The sequence below is a fragment of the Dipodomys merriami genome, unplaced genomic scaffold (assembly GCF_024711535.1).
Source record: "Dipodomys merriami isolate MVZ:Mamm:240054 unplaced genomic scaffold, mDipMer1.0.p SCAF_1, whole genome shotgun sequence".
Lineage (NCBI taxonomy): Eukaryota > Metazoa > Chordata > Mammalia > Rodentia > Heteromyidae > Dipodomys > Dipodomys merriami.
Window position 1 is genome coordinate 116,132,768 of NW_027202270.1, and position 14,753 is coordinate 116,147,520.

At 40.0% G+C, this 14,753-nt stretch overlaps 1 protein-coding gene across 2 annotated transcripts in view; it reads left to right on the forward strand.

The window, feature by feature from the left end:
* Frmd6 (FERM domain containing 6) overlaps positions 1-13,248 on the forward strand; it is a 92,115-nt gene extending 78,867 nt beyond the window's left edge. For both annotated transcript variants that reach the window (XM_070028179.1, XM_070028188.1), the window contains exons 11-14: positions 3,171-3,506; positions 4,760-4,894; positions 7,076-7,167; positions 10,237-13,248. In XM_070028179.1, coding sequence (XP_069884280.1) covers positions 3,171-3,506; positions 4,760-4,894; positions 7,076-7,167; positions 10,237-10,518 — 845 coding nt within the window. In that variant the 3' untranslated portion in view covers positions 10,519-13,248. The remainder of the gene's footprint in view (positions 1-3,170; positions 3,507-4,759; positions 4,895-7,075; positions 7,168-10,236) is intronic.
* The last annotated feature ends 1,505 nt before the right edge of the window (positions 13,249-14,753 follow it).

Sequence of the window (14,753 nt, forward strand, 5' to 3'; positions counted from 1 at the left end):
TCTCCAGCCTCTCTAACTGATAGCTCAAAGGATCCCAAGTCTGACCCCATAAGAATGACAAACAAAAGAGGGGGACATACTGTTCTGAGGACTTTGTCTACTAGTCCTGTGGGGGCTTTGCTGAGATTTAGTTGGAATGGAGCCTTCTATTTGGGGCCCCAGAGTACTAGGCCCTGAAAGGAAGACAGCATAAAGAAGAAGACAGTACTAGAGTTTATAACCACATACTTTAACTACAATATTACTCTCAAGGTTAGCCTCTATTTTGAGTTATGGCATTCTGGGGTTCCCCATTTATCACATCTCAACTTCTAATCCCTCAAAATGCTTTTTCCATATTTACTTAATATACAGTGTTTCCAATTTATTTTAAAAAGTGATGTGGTAGTTCTTGGTGTAGTTAGATCTTATGGCAATCCAATTAGATTAGACCTGGGGCGGGGCTTGGACCTTGAAATGCAGATTCCTATCTTAGGTCTATATCTAAAGCAAGTTTTGACCCATCCTCTTGCCTTCCTTTGCTGCAGAAAAAGGATGAATGTCCTCTCCAAAACAAAATCTCCTGAAAGAAGTTTGTGCATTTAATTGATTTCTCTCAGAAGCTGACTCTCAATCCAAATGGGATCTTGTTTGAGATTCCCTGAGAACTCAGCAGTGATTAGAACATCCCCCACTCCCCACTGTCTGACACTGAACTGGCTCTGTCTTTGTGAGAATTCGGTGTAACTGTCAGGTGTATTGGCTTCTGCTGCTGTCAGACTTCCAGCTCTTCCTATGCTGACTCATCCGTGGAACAAATATATCTCCCTCTGCTGACATGAGTGTTAAGAAGTCATCAGCTTGGGAGCTGTGAGAATAAAGTGACTGAATTAGGTGTAGAGCCATGATTTGCCAAATCGGCCTCATTCTGAAGTGGCTACAGTGGCACAGTGAGAAGTGAGAAATTCATTTATTTCATCAGCTGAGAGAGCTGATGGAATATATTTAGTAAATTATAATTTGGCAATTTAGATGGCCACAGGGAATCCTTTATTGCCTAGAAAAGTTAATGACCCTCCCCTGTAGGTTGGTCCTAAGTTGCAAAGACATTTGAGCCCTACAGGACAGGGCTTTGTCCATTGCTACTAAATACCAAGTGTATTGGGGGCCTACGTGAGTAGTTTATTCTGTGCTCCAGTAATAAAATAGCACAGGATGGGTAATTGACAAATCATGGGAATGTCTTTCTCTCAGTTTTGGCATCTGCTAAGGGCTTCCCTGCTGTGTTTCATCCATAAAGGCAAGGAGAAGAAGCCAAGCTCCCCTTTCACAAGGAACTCACTTCCATAATAACTGTATCAGTCCATCCATGAATTTTACAGCAATAATTACATTTCAACATGACTTTGGGAGGGAATAAACATTAAAGCCGTAGCAGTAGGAGAATGAAGGAATGATAAAGATCTGACTTGGATCTTTTATTTCAATAAATTCAGATGCATTCCTCATTTGTCCCTGAAGAGGTAATTTCAGGTCTAAAGACCAAAGATTTTCTGAGCTGTATTTGGTCTGAATTCTTTTGTCTCCCTTACATATATGGGCTTTATATATAGGCTTTAGGATTTCAACAAGAAAAGCCCTGTTCTTGCCATTTATTTCATATAGACTGTTTTTCCCCAGTAAATTTCATTTAGAGTCACCTTGTCTAAGGCACGGTTGAAGTATTTCATAGTAGTAAATGATCACAGAATTCTTCTGTAGCATTTAAAAGAGAAGGAAAAACATGCCTGTGTCCTTAAGAAATTGAGTAAACAGAAACCAGAACATATTCTTAGGTCCTAGGTCAAGAGGTCACATTTATTACACCCAGTTCTAAAGTTATATGTGAAAGACACTGGTCTCTGGGCTTTTACAGCAGAGGGAATAAAAAGCCTACAGGCATGTTGATGACTTGCATGGTGATACTGATGTTGATTTGGAAAAAGCTAGCTTGTATTCTGCATCCTGGCCTCTTCCCTTCTCTGGTGAACCGATGATGATCATACTGCAGGGCTGCATTCAGACTTCAGGACCACACGCGATTTCACTCCACCAAGAAACAAGACTGTTGTATCTATTAATGATCAGGCTCCTGAGAGTCCAGTTACTCTACTAGGTAGCAATTTCTAAAATAACATCCACCTAATAGTCCCCACATGTGCTCCATTTTTAACATTTTAAAAATAATATATTTTTTCTCATCAGTATTAAAAAGGTGAGGAAACTAATCTGTTACTTATACATTTTCTGAAACACAAAAGCAATTTTTTTTATGTCCATTGTGTTCCTACAGCTCAGTTGTAACTTTGCACCTTAATGTATATGTCTACTTTAGTATTTGGTAAGAAGGGCTTCCTCATGTCTGGCTTTCCAATATCTGTCTGTCTGACATCCCCATTGAAACTTAAGTGCAATTTAAATAACAGCATGAACTTGCTAAATCAAAGTAATTTTATTAATCAGAGGTCAATGGAGTATAAATAATCAAACTAGTAGTTTTATATTTCTGTTTTATAAATAGGTGATAGAGGCTCACTATTTCAGCCTAAATGGAGGAAAACTGTCTTATATCAAAGAAAATCTAAAGTCTGAAAGAAATTTTCAGAACAGTTTTATCTTAAATTATATTGAACAGTTAGAGGTAGCAATGGACCACATTTAACAAATGGAAAAATAAAGTGAAATGTAATCAGCATAATTCCATTTATGACATAGTCTTGTGTATCAGTGTTTTTGAATTGTCTGTAGAGAAGGACCAGATTTTTTTTAAATCTATGCTGTTGAATGATACTTTAGTAGAAAACACCATCACATTAATGTTTGTCATGGTAGTGTCACCTTGTTCTAGAAGTTTTCAAGTATTCTAGACTTACTTCATTGTGGAACAATAGCATTTGGGAGACAAGAAATAGTCTGTGACTACACTTTGAAAAGCACTTTTCAATATTTGAAGCTTCAGACTCGGCAATTCAGAGTCCTACCTTCCCCCAACCTGTACTGCTATGTTGGTTCCATTCATGTTGCAGTCTCCTTAGTCCTCCAAGTTAGATTCACAGAGGGAAATCACACCTGCTCTTGGCCTGATGGCTTACTAAGCCGGCCACCCTTTCACCTGTCTTTGTTGAATCTGATGATTTCTGTTTTCACCACAGAGAAGAAACAGTACCGGGAATCATACATCAGTGATAACCTGGACCTGGACATGGACCAGCTGGAAAAGCGGTCACGGGCCAGCGGGAGCAGTGCAGGCAGTGTGAAGCACAAGCGCCTGTCCCGTCATTCTACTGCCAGTCACAGCAGCTCCCACACCTCAGGCATTGAGGCTGACACCAAGCCCCGGGACACAGGGCCAGAGGACAGCTACTCAGGCAGCGCCATCCACCGCAAGCTGAAGACTTGCAGCTCCATGACCAGCCATGGCAGCTCCCACACCTCAGGGGTGGAGAGCGGCGGCAAAGACCGCCTGGAAGAGGACTCACAGGATGATGGTAACAGCCATGCCCCATCACTGGCTCCCTTCTTTGTGTAGTCTTTTCACTTGCTGGTTCTGTGGAATTGATGTCCGGGAGCAACTTAAGTCATGCAGGTAGAAAAGAGGTGTCTTACTGTCTGCACAATGATTTGGTTGAGTTGCTTGTGTTTGTGAACAGAGCATGCCTCCAGTCAATATCTTTTGCACCACCCATAGGCTTGACTATTTATAGGAAGGAAGTAAAGTGGAGCTTACTCTTCTCATTCTCAGATTAAATAAGGCTGGAGTTAGGACCATAGAGTAAAGGGCAGAGATATCTTGAACTTCTGCCTCCTGGCCTAAAACAAACAAACAAAAAGGTTCTCTTGGGGCTCAGGTGGTAGAGCACTAGCCTAGGAATAAAAGCTCTATACCCCGAGTACTAGTCTAGGTTCCAGGTTTAAAAAAAAGAGAACTCTTTCTGTGAGCCAGAAATATTTGATTCTCAGACATGCAGTTAATTAGTAAACTGTTTCTTAAGGGCCTCCCATATAGCCAAAGTATAGGGGAATATAAAAGGAATAACATCCCCTAGCTGCTAGGAGCTTAAAGGGATAAGACAGACTCTATGGCATGTGTTGGCCAAACTTAGCATTTGTGTGACTTTCTAAAGTTCTTTACTGTCTCAGATAAATGCTATATTATATTTAAGTGTGTGAAAACAAATACTGACTCTTAAGGAAAATTGCAGAACTGTTTGATTTGCCTTAATTCCCCTACAACCTAAATGGATATCAAAGCAAGTAATTAAGTACCCTGGGGGGCAGCTGTTGGCAGTGAGGAACTTCATGAATGTCTCCTTTGCCTTGTCAGCAGCCCTTGCTGGGCAAATGGCCCATTGAGCTCAGTTTGCCCTTTCTCATCTTGGTAGGATCATAGGTTTTCCTCTTTATTAAAAAATAAAGAAGAATTGATAAATCATGATATTAGAGGTTATGCAGAGAATACAGCAGTACTGAAAAAAGAAAAGGAAAGCAAATAGCAACCTTGGAATTGCCTCTGGAGTTTCCTATTGAGGAGGAGTCTCATTAGCAAATTAATTTTGTTTGTGTTTGGTTGTACTGGTACTCAGGGCCATTCGCTTGCCAGACAGGTGATCTACTTCTGAGTTGTACCTCCAGTAGCAAATTTATTTTCAACTATGAATGTTTATATGACTTTCTACCCAAGAGGACTGTGTTCTTTACTTCTGTTTGTGTCACTGAGTATCTTTTCCTCCTTCTGTGTCAGAAATAGAGATGTTGGTTGATGACCCCAGGGATCTGGAGCCAATGAATGAAGAAGAGTCTCTGGAAGTCAGCTCTGACATGTGCATCTATATTACAGAGGACATGCTCCTGTCCAGGAAGCTGAACGGACATTCTGGTGAGCTCTTAGAGCAAGCTCTCTCCCTGAGATAGTAGATTATCCTGGACCCAGTGATAGGTGCCTCCAAAAATAGAAGGAAGGAGTGGGAGCTGTAGATCAGAGCAGCCATGGAACAAGAGCCACTCCAGGCCACTGTGTTAAACTGCAGGGCAAGTGCCTTGAATAGAAGAAAAGAAGAGAAACCATCTAATGCATCTGGAGTGGATCTTGGAGATTCTCCAGTCTATTGAAGAATCGATATATTAGAGAGACAAGTGCTAGAAACAGAAGTCAGGCCTCCATGTCTGGGAAGGAAGATATGAGAGCAGCCAGCTTGCTCTTCATATATTTCTGTGTTTGCTTTTATAAGACTATTCATTTTGTAATTTTAAATAGAAACAATAGGATTTCTCTGTTTAAAATGATGCACAAACATATTTATTGAAATTTATAGTAGCAACAAGAGGAAAACAATGAATGGCTGCTATCATCTGTTCGCATAAGAGAAAGTTATAGGCCATTACATGTAAGCTTTTTAAGCAATATATAATAAAGATGAGAATACTACAGAGTATACCAAAGTATTATTTATAATAACAAAATAATATTCTAGTCACCTTTTCTCTGGATGACAGGGTTATAGATGATTTTATGTTCTTCCATGCATCATACTAGTTTTCCAGAAAGTTCTTGACCATGTGAGCCTATAGGCACTGTTTTGGAAATACTCACTGTAGTACTTTAGATCTAGTAGATTGCGTAGAGATGAGGGAAACTACTGTCCTCTTTCCTGTTGAAACATACTGGGAGTGTGGTCTGAGCCTTGAGCACCAGCCTTGGCTCTAACTTTTTCAGTGGTAGATGTGTGTTTGGAGAAGAGTACTTGCAGACACCATAGCCAAGGGAGCATCTGCCACGGAATCTTTAGAGAAACCACACCACATGCTAGCCAGTGCCCAAGCCTTTGAGTTCCGATGAAGATTGGTTCCTGTGAAGATTTAAGGATCTTCCAGAGATGTGGGCCTTTGTGCCTCCAGAAAGTCTTGCAAAAGAAGTGCGTACCAACCCCCAGATGTGAGCAGCATAACCTGAGAGTATTAAACCATCTATGAGTAGCCAGGCATGCTTTCACATCTGTTTCAATTAAACTAATTGTTGAACCCTCAGTATATGCAAGGCATACATTAGACTGTTGTTAACGCAACCTTCAATATATGCAAGGCATATGTTAGACCAAAATGTTACGCTACCAAACAGTAAAGGAATGGAACAGAAAAAGCTATTTCAAAAAAAAAAAGAAGAAAGAAGAAAAAGCTATTTCTAAATGCTACTAGTAGCTAGAAGCTGACTAAAAGATTACCAAGGTCCTTTTCATTTGTACTTTTCGGTAGAAGCCATTTAGCCTTGTGAACCTAGGACTTGACTTGCTTACTTTTGCTTCATCCATTAGCAAGAAAAATGTCAGTGGTATTCACTCATCTCTGAAACATTTTAAGGGTTGCTTCACTCATACGCTTGCAGAGAAATATCAACCCTAGATTTCTGTCTGAAAATTTAACAGGTTTTCCCTAGACCCTGATGTGATTAAGAACTACGCTGATCTCAGAGACCAGTACTGAATTCTCACCATGACCTCCATTTTGAGCCCTTCCCACGGTGTCTGCATCTCCCAGCAGATGCTCCTGACCCTTCACTTGCACTCACTGTCTAATGGCCAGGAAAACGCTAGTGAATAGTTGCTTTATCAGCCCAATTTCATGAGAGAAGACTGGGACTGAGGGAGATTAAGAAACTGGCCAGAATTTTCTAGTCAAAAAGTAGCTCAGACCTATCTGACTACAAAGATCTAAGTTCTTACCCACTGCATTCCCCCAGCAAACCAAATCTATGTGGCTGTATCAGTGTTAGTGAGGTGTGGAGTGGGGGATGGTCTTTTACCAGGTAAAGATAAACACTTTGCACCTACAGTCTTTGTCTTTACTTCTGTCATAAATGAGACTCTAAACTCTTTCCTGGACTCCCCAGGACTATTTCCTGCAAGAGAATCGGTGCTATCCTGCTTGTCAGTCACCAAAGAGCCACAGTGAACTCTATAGTACTGGTTCTGTTTGACATTCCCAGGAGCTGTGTATGTCAGCATATGTGGGAAGAAGTGGGAAGAATTTGAAATATCCACTGTTTGTCTCTCTTTTACTTCAGGATTGATTGTGAAAGAAATTGGTTCTTCCACCTCCAGCTCTTCAGAAACAGTTGTCAAACTTCGTGGCCAGAGTACTGATTCTCTTCCACAGGTACTGAAACTTGTAAAGTAGTAACTAGAGCTATGGGAAAATTTTAAATACATTCTCATTTTATTCTGATTTTTCTGCTAGTTCCATTTATGTTGGAATTGGTTTTTCTTTGGATAAATTGTATACTTGATTGCTCACTTGGTATCAGTGGAAACTTCAAATAGATTAGTTGTTATGTGTGCAAGTATGATACATGGCTGTGTCTGTGTGGCATTACTGCCTCTTTGTGAGTGTGTTATGGCAGAAATGTTTACACACCTGGCTACTTCTTTAAGATGGAATTTTCAGAGTATGGTAAACCAGAGCATGATGATCTGGTTAAGCTATTAAAATGTCAAAAAGCATGTATATAATTTTCTGAAACTCATGGTTTTACCATTTGGATTTCATCTCTAGCTAGTACCCATTGCTACTTTCTAAGCACTCCCTCCTCTGTGCCTCTCATTCATTCCTGCATTCATTCATTCATTCATTCAGTGATGTTGAGGATTAAACTCATAGCCTCATGTTTACTAAGTCGGTACTCTACCTCTTAGGCCACTGTGCTAGCCCCTTTTTGTGTTGGTTATTTTCAAGATGGGATCTTGGATTATGCTTGCGCCAGCCTGGACTGTGGTCCTCCTATCAATCTGTGCTTCCCTTTGTCACTGGTATGACACAAACAAGCGCCACTTTGTCCAGCCATTATGCTTCCCTCATATTGTTGGATGACAGATGTGCACCACTGCACCCAGACATAGATCGAATGGAGTCTGATGAACTTTTCTGCCTGGTCTGTCTCAATCACAACAATCCCTTGATCTCCCTCTGCCTCCCAGGTAGCCACAGTTACAAGCTTGAGCCACCACACTCAACCCTATACCTCTCTTTCTTGGGCTCTGTGTTGTTTTTTTCCTTTCTAAAATAAAATTTTCTTTCTGTCTCTAGCAGTCTTTGTTCCTACTTTTAACTCCTTTCCTTTTTTTAATTTAATTTTTTTGTCCAGGTGATGTACAGAGAGGTTACAGTTACCTATGTAAGGTAGTGAGTACATTTCTTGACTAACTCGTTACCCCCTCTCATTTTCTCCCACTCTCCTTTCCCCCAACCGTCCCCAAGTTGTACAGTTCATTTCCAACATATTGTCTTGTGAGTATCACTGTTGCACTGGTTCACCCTTTGTCCTTTGTCTCACCATTTTGTTGTTCCCCTTCCCTTCCCTAATTGAGATATATATATATATATATATATATATATATATATATATATATATATATATATATATATATATATATAATACCCAGGGTACCAAAATCAAATACAGTAACAACAAACAGAGGATATACTATAGGGGGAAGAACATACAGAAGAAACAAAAAAAATCACGTAGTACATTAAAAACAACAACAAAGAAAAACCTCTTGTGTAAATGTCTTGGAGTTCATTTCATTTGGCATCATCTTATATGGTCATATGTACATAACTATTGAGCTATTCTGCTCATCTGCTGCAACTATCCTAGACATATACTATTACAAATGAGGGAAACCACGGGATCTATGTTTCTTTGGGTCTGGCTTACTTCACTTAATATGACTTTTTTCCAAGTTTTTCCATTTCCTTGTGAATGGGACAATGTCATTCTTTCTGATGGAAGCATAGAATTCCATTGTGTATATATACCACAGTTTCTTCATCCCTTCATCTACTGAGGAGCATCTGGGTTGATTCCATATCTTAGCTATGGTAAATCATTCTGCAGTGAACATAGTTGTATTGGTAGCTTTAGTGTGGCCTTGTTTGTGGTCATTTGGGTAAATGCCTAGAAGTGGGATTGCCAGGTCATAGGAGAGCTCTATGTTTAGTCTTTTGAGGAACCTCCATACTGCTTGCTTTTAACTCCTTTTTTTCCTTTTCTATTTCCCCTTTCTTTCCTTTTATTTAAAGTAGCCATACTTTGAACATGAGCATATTGTTTTTTTCTCTCTGAAAACTAAGTAATCTGCAAGCCTATGTATACATGAACAGGTCTTCTTAGAGTCCAAGCACTAGAGCCAGACTCGCTGCATGACACCCAGCTTTGACCTCAGTGTTAACTGCTGAACAGCAATGTCCCTGTGGCCCAGCCTGGGGGCAGATTCTGCACCTCTAACATAGGGACATTAGTGTGTGTGCCTTGGGGGCTTTTGAATGGTTCTGTGTGTGAAAGCCTGTTGTAGCCTGGAAACACTCCATCAGTAAGAGCTACCATTCTGTGTGGGAGTTGCCACTCAGTTGTGCTACTTCTAACAAAATATCCTCCTGGAACTTCTGCCTAAAGCAAAAGTGGCATCTCATTCTAACAAGATTATCCTTTGTGGTTCTCAGCAGCGAAAGCTTAGAGGTATAAGGGTGATTTTCTTTAACCCATTCATGTTACTATCTAATCCATGAAAAACCTTTTTATACTTCCTACCAGTACCACCTCTCGGAATAATGAGGTTGAAAGTCTGTCACCTGTTACTTGGTGCAGGATAGGGTCTCTTTGAGGGCTCAGGAGCTTCCTTTGTCCCGTAGTGATTCTCTCCCAACTTCTTTTGTACTCTACTCAAAAAATGTGGCTCTTTAAAACATCCTTCTTCAAACTGTGTTTCTTGAGTGATAATTGGATTATTTTTTTCATTTCCTACTAAAATAACAGACATCTGCATAAGAGTGCTGCCACAGCTTAGTGCAAAAAAACTAATGGTAGTGTTTACCTTTTATTTGAAGGTAATTGCTCAATTTCTGAAATTCTGGGGATAGATTCCTGTGAGATTTGTATCTTTGTTTAATTTATAAAATGGAGAGAATAAGGAATAACATGCCTTGTAGGACTGTAAGAAAGTTGAAGTCGCTTATACACACTATTTAAGTCAGCACATAGTGTTCAGTAAATGTTAACTGACATTGGTATTGGTAGTGATAGTAATGGTTTTATATTTCCCAGAAAGCACAGGTTGGAATCCACTTTGTGACACATAATATATTATGCAGCTTACCTCTTTGCAGGGCAAATCAGTCACCATTCCCTTATTCATAAAATTGTCTCAACTTTTCCTTCTTTGGCAGACTATATGTAGAAAACCAAAGACTTCCACCGATCGACATAGCTTGAGCCTTGATGACATCAGACTTTACCAGAAAGACTTCCTGCGCATTGCAGGTCTGTGTCAGGACACTGCTCAGAGTTACACCTTTGGGTGTGGCCACGAACTGGATGAGGGCCTCTACTGCAACAGCTGCTTGGCTCAGCAGTGTGTCAACATCCAAGATGCATTTCCAGTCAAAAGAACCAGCAAATACTTTTCCCTGGATCTCACTCATGACGAAGTTCCAGAGTTTGTTGTATAAAATCCACCTGCCAGCTGCCGTTGCAGACAGCTTTGCTGCCTGCCACAAGACTGTGGAAGTCCTGGGTTCTTTACGGATTACTTGTGCCATATTTTCTTCGCCCCAAACATAGCTCTTTCTTTATAATATTTGTGACGGAAACAAAAGCCTTGGGACAATTGCACTTTAAGTATTATGCAGATGTAAAAGAACTACCGAGAATGTACAGCAAGACAAGTGCCCAGATATGTGTTGACCCTTCAGAAGGAAATGTGCTTTACTGATTACCAAGCCTTAGACTACTGGGCTGTGGTGTTTGTTCAGCTGTTGTTTTTCAGTTCAATTACATTTTTTTTTAACTTCATGAAAAAATGTTAGGCTTATTTGTTTTCTTGTATTTTTTTTAACTACTCCCTTGTGAAGTGCTTGTTATTTGAGGGAGGAGTGAGGGAAGGTCTTCTCTTCTTTGAATGGAGAGATGATTGCTTAATATACAGCTGTTGCTGTCCCAAAGTGAACACTAACAAAGTGGTCGTGATCACATGGTTCTAGCAAGCCAAAGATGCTCCGAGCAAGAGAAGATGTGGACTAAGCAACAACCAGAAGACGGTGCATGACTTTTCACCTGTCAGTGCCACGGTATCCTTGTTGCTCTTCCAGAAAAGTCTAGGGTTCAGTTGATTTCCTCACCTGAGTAACAAATCTGCTGTGTTCACGGCAGTGCATTTTGAGGGTTTACAAACCTGGCATTTGTCAGAGTGATGGAAATGTCTTAGAAAATGTTTATGCTTTGTGATGTTTGGTTCGTGTTGTTTTTCGGTTATCAAGAACAAATGAGAGTAATGCTAGTTTCTTCTTGATCAAAATACTTTATATATGTATATGTCGTACATACATAAATATGTGGGATTGTGTGTGCTTATGTTTCAAGCTCACTGACTCTTCATTTTGGCTTCCATGACTATCTTGTATACCCAGTTCCTTTTTTTTTTTTTTTTGGTTGGTCGTGGGGCTTGAACTCTGGGCCTGGGCGCTGTCCCTCAGCTCTTCAGCTCAAGGCGAGCGCTCTACCACTTGAGCCACAGCGCCACTTCCCCCAGTTCCTTTTTTAACATTGAGACTGTCGCTGAGCGCTGAGTGAATGATGCCTAGACAATCACTTGATATGTGCAGTTAAGAATGACTTCTTTCTCATGTGCCTTGGGCCATGATTCTCAACTCGTATTGCATAGTAGAAATTTTTGAGGAGCTTTAACAAAAATAAACCTTGATACCTAGGCCCCACTCCAGACCAATGAGAGCAACCGTTTGTGGGTGGGACCAGGAAAAATGGCCTTTTTGTCCTTTTGAGTTTTTCAGATGGAGTTAATATTGCAACAGAGCTGAAGACCACTGATCCAGAGGGTGTCTTTTTTTTTTTATTAATTTTGAAGTCCAAGTATATAGAAAATGCAGCCGTATGAAAGGGCCATTGGTTAGACAGTTACTGCAGTGCTGCTGTGATGACAGATCATGAAATCAAGTCAGGAGGATGGATGCTCAACCTGTGATGTACAGTGAAAACGTTGCTTGAATTTCAAGAGAGAACTTCATAGCACAATGTCTTTCTATGAGATATTTTTAATGATTTAGTATTTTACAACATTTGTTTACCATATTTTGATACACCATTTTTGCTATCTGCCAGGTTTTATTAAAAAAAGATCTATATATTATTTTCTAAAGAAACAGTCATATTTTTGTACAAAATTCTGTTTTCAAGTAACAAAGAAGTAGAGTTAGGGGACTGCAGAACATAGGCAGTGTTGTTGCCGTGGATGGGAATCAGTATTATTGAAAAAGGTGGCCACACAGCCCGCCCTGTGCTGCCTCTGAGCACGTTACACGATCCACAGAACCTCATCCAGAAACTGACACTTCAAAAGGAAATCAAAGTTCTGTATAGTTCTGTATTCATGAAATTATTTTGTTTTTGTAAAACGCTTTAAAAGAACCAAAGTTTCAGATACCAGAATGTATAAAAGTATCTCAGTCTCTATAAGAGGGAATAAAGTATGAAGGGACCATTTAATGGCTATTCTACTTCTGAGTCATTAAATAATCCAACATTTCCTATAGATCCTGGTGAAGTTTGTGTTGGACAGAGCCCAGATAATAATGCAGTGCATTTCCTTAGCTCTTAGCATTCTTGCAAACATAAAGAACAAAGAAAACATTATTTAATTGAACAGGTAGTGCTTTATACTTTATTTTCTCTCAACATCAGCCAGAACCAGGTTTTCAGGGTTTTGCCAGTATTGTTGGTGGTTTTGCACACCTTCTTTCTAATTGGATTTATGAATAATCTTAGGGGTTTTCAAAAGTAGAAGATGCAAGGGAACATTTTTGCCTTTTGATCCACCGTTTGCAGCAAGATTATATATATATATGTATATGTATATGAAAATCCACTTTGAATAATCTACCTTTTGTATTTGGAGATTGTTTTAAAAAAATAAAAAAGGAAAAGAAAAGTATGAAGCTGTTATTTATTCTGCATTAGTTACATTTCCATTGCTAGTATACCAATTTGGTATGTGTTGCCTCTACACGTCATCTACAATTGTATTTACAACAATGAGCTTTATATCTACATTTACTGTAAATAGTCCTTTCTGTGAAAGGATCATTATACGGGGATGATACCAAAAGTATGTAAAAAGAGACTGCATTATTTTGTAATTATTTCTTATAGATGTTTCATGGTAAGAATAGTAGTTAATAAAGTTACTTTCATTGCCTTTAAAATGTCTTTTATTATTAGTGTTCTCAGTGGAGCAAGCATGAAGAAGTGATTGTGTTTTGTGGTTTTCTGTCCCATAATGGAGCACAGTGAAGGACATAAGGAACCCACAGGATAAATTCCAAGCACAGCAGCCTCAGATGGTTATAGACATAGATGACACTAAGTACTACCATGTGCCAAGCCCTGTCACGTGTATTAGAATTGCCTATGTTATCCTCCTTCCCACCAGGCAGATAATGCTGCTGCTGTCAACTTGGAGGGCTACGAACCTACAGGGAAAATCTAGGAGGTGGTGTGTTAGTCAGCCACTATCCTATTCCTTGTATGGGGCTAAACACACTGCTTTTAATTTGGTTTTGTTTTCTTTTGTTTTTCTGGGCACTGTTGGTCCATGCCTATAATCCCAGCTACTCTAGAGGCTGAGATCTGAGGAACATGGTTTGAAGCCAGATGGGGCAGGAAAATTCACAAGACTTTTTGTCTGTGTGCTAGTCCTGTGGCTTGAACTCAGGGCCTGGGTGCTGTGCCTGAATTACTTTTGCTTAAGGCAGAATAAATGGAACCCTATCTCTACTTGAGGCTTTTTTTAATTGGGGATAAGAGTGTCACGGACTTCGCTGCCTGGACTGTTTTAGAGCCACTATCCTTAGATCTCAGCCTCCTGAGTAAAAGCAAGCAGTTGCTCTCATAAGACTGAATGTGACACATTCACATGACATAAAGGAAATTGCCCAGCACTGTGAGTCTATAGGTAGATTCTGAAAACTCCCTAGCTTTTTCCAAAGGACTTCCCTTTCCCATTACTTTCTTTTCACTCAGTTTTTCTTGACTAAAATAAAGATGATGTTAAGTAGATTGAAGTCGATGGAAGAAAATGTCACTGAGGCATTTGATACTCCACACATATAATCTTCACAAGCCCTCAAAGGACAGTTAACCTCATTGCATAGACTCAGACCCTACAGTTAGTGAGCAGAGGAGAAGACCTTTAAACCCAAGTATGTCTCTAAACGCTTTTTCTATTACATCTGCCATGCTACTCTAGTGCCCGTAGTGAGAGCTCAGAACCTAACAGAGAAGACACACTTCTTTGATAGGAAAGTGAAACTTATTGGGGATTTCCAATCTTTTTGAGACACCTGCTATGTGCCAGACTCACAGGCATTGCTTAAGCACAGAGGCAGTAAGGACCTGAGGATGGAATTGGAAGGCCAAAAGATCAGGGATAGCTTGCATCTGTCCCTGCAGAATTAGAAGCTAGAGATGACAGCAGTCATTCAGGGACCTGTGAGGAGTCCTGGGGACCCGCTGTTAGTGTGAGAAAACAGTCTAGTCAAGGAAGGCCTTGGGTCCCAGATGAGACATCAAAAGAGTTATAAAAGGAAAAGGGTGATGTGCTTAGGATTTGACAGAAACAATAGGTCTGTTCCTGCAGCAAGTGGAGGGGCAGAGAGGATACAGATACAGAGAG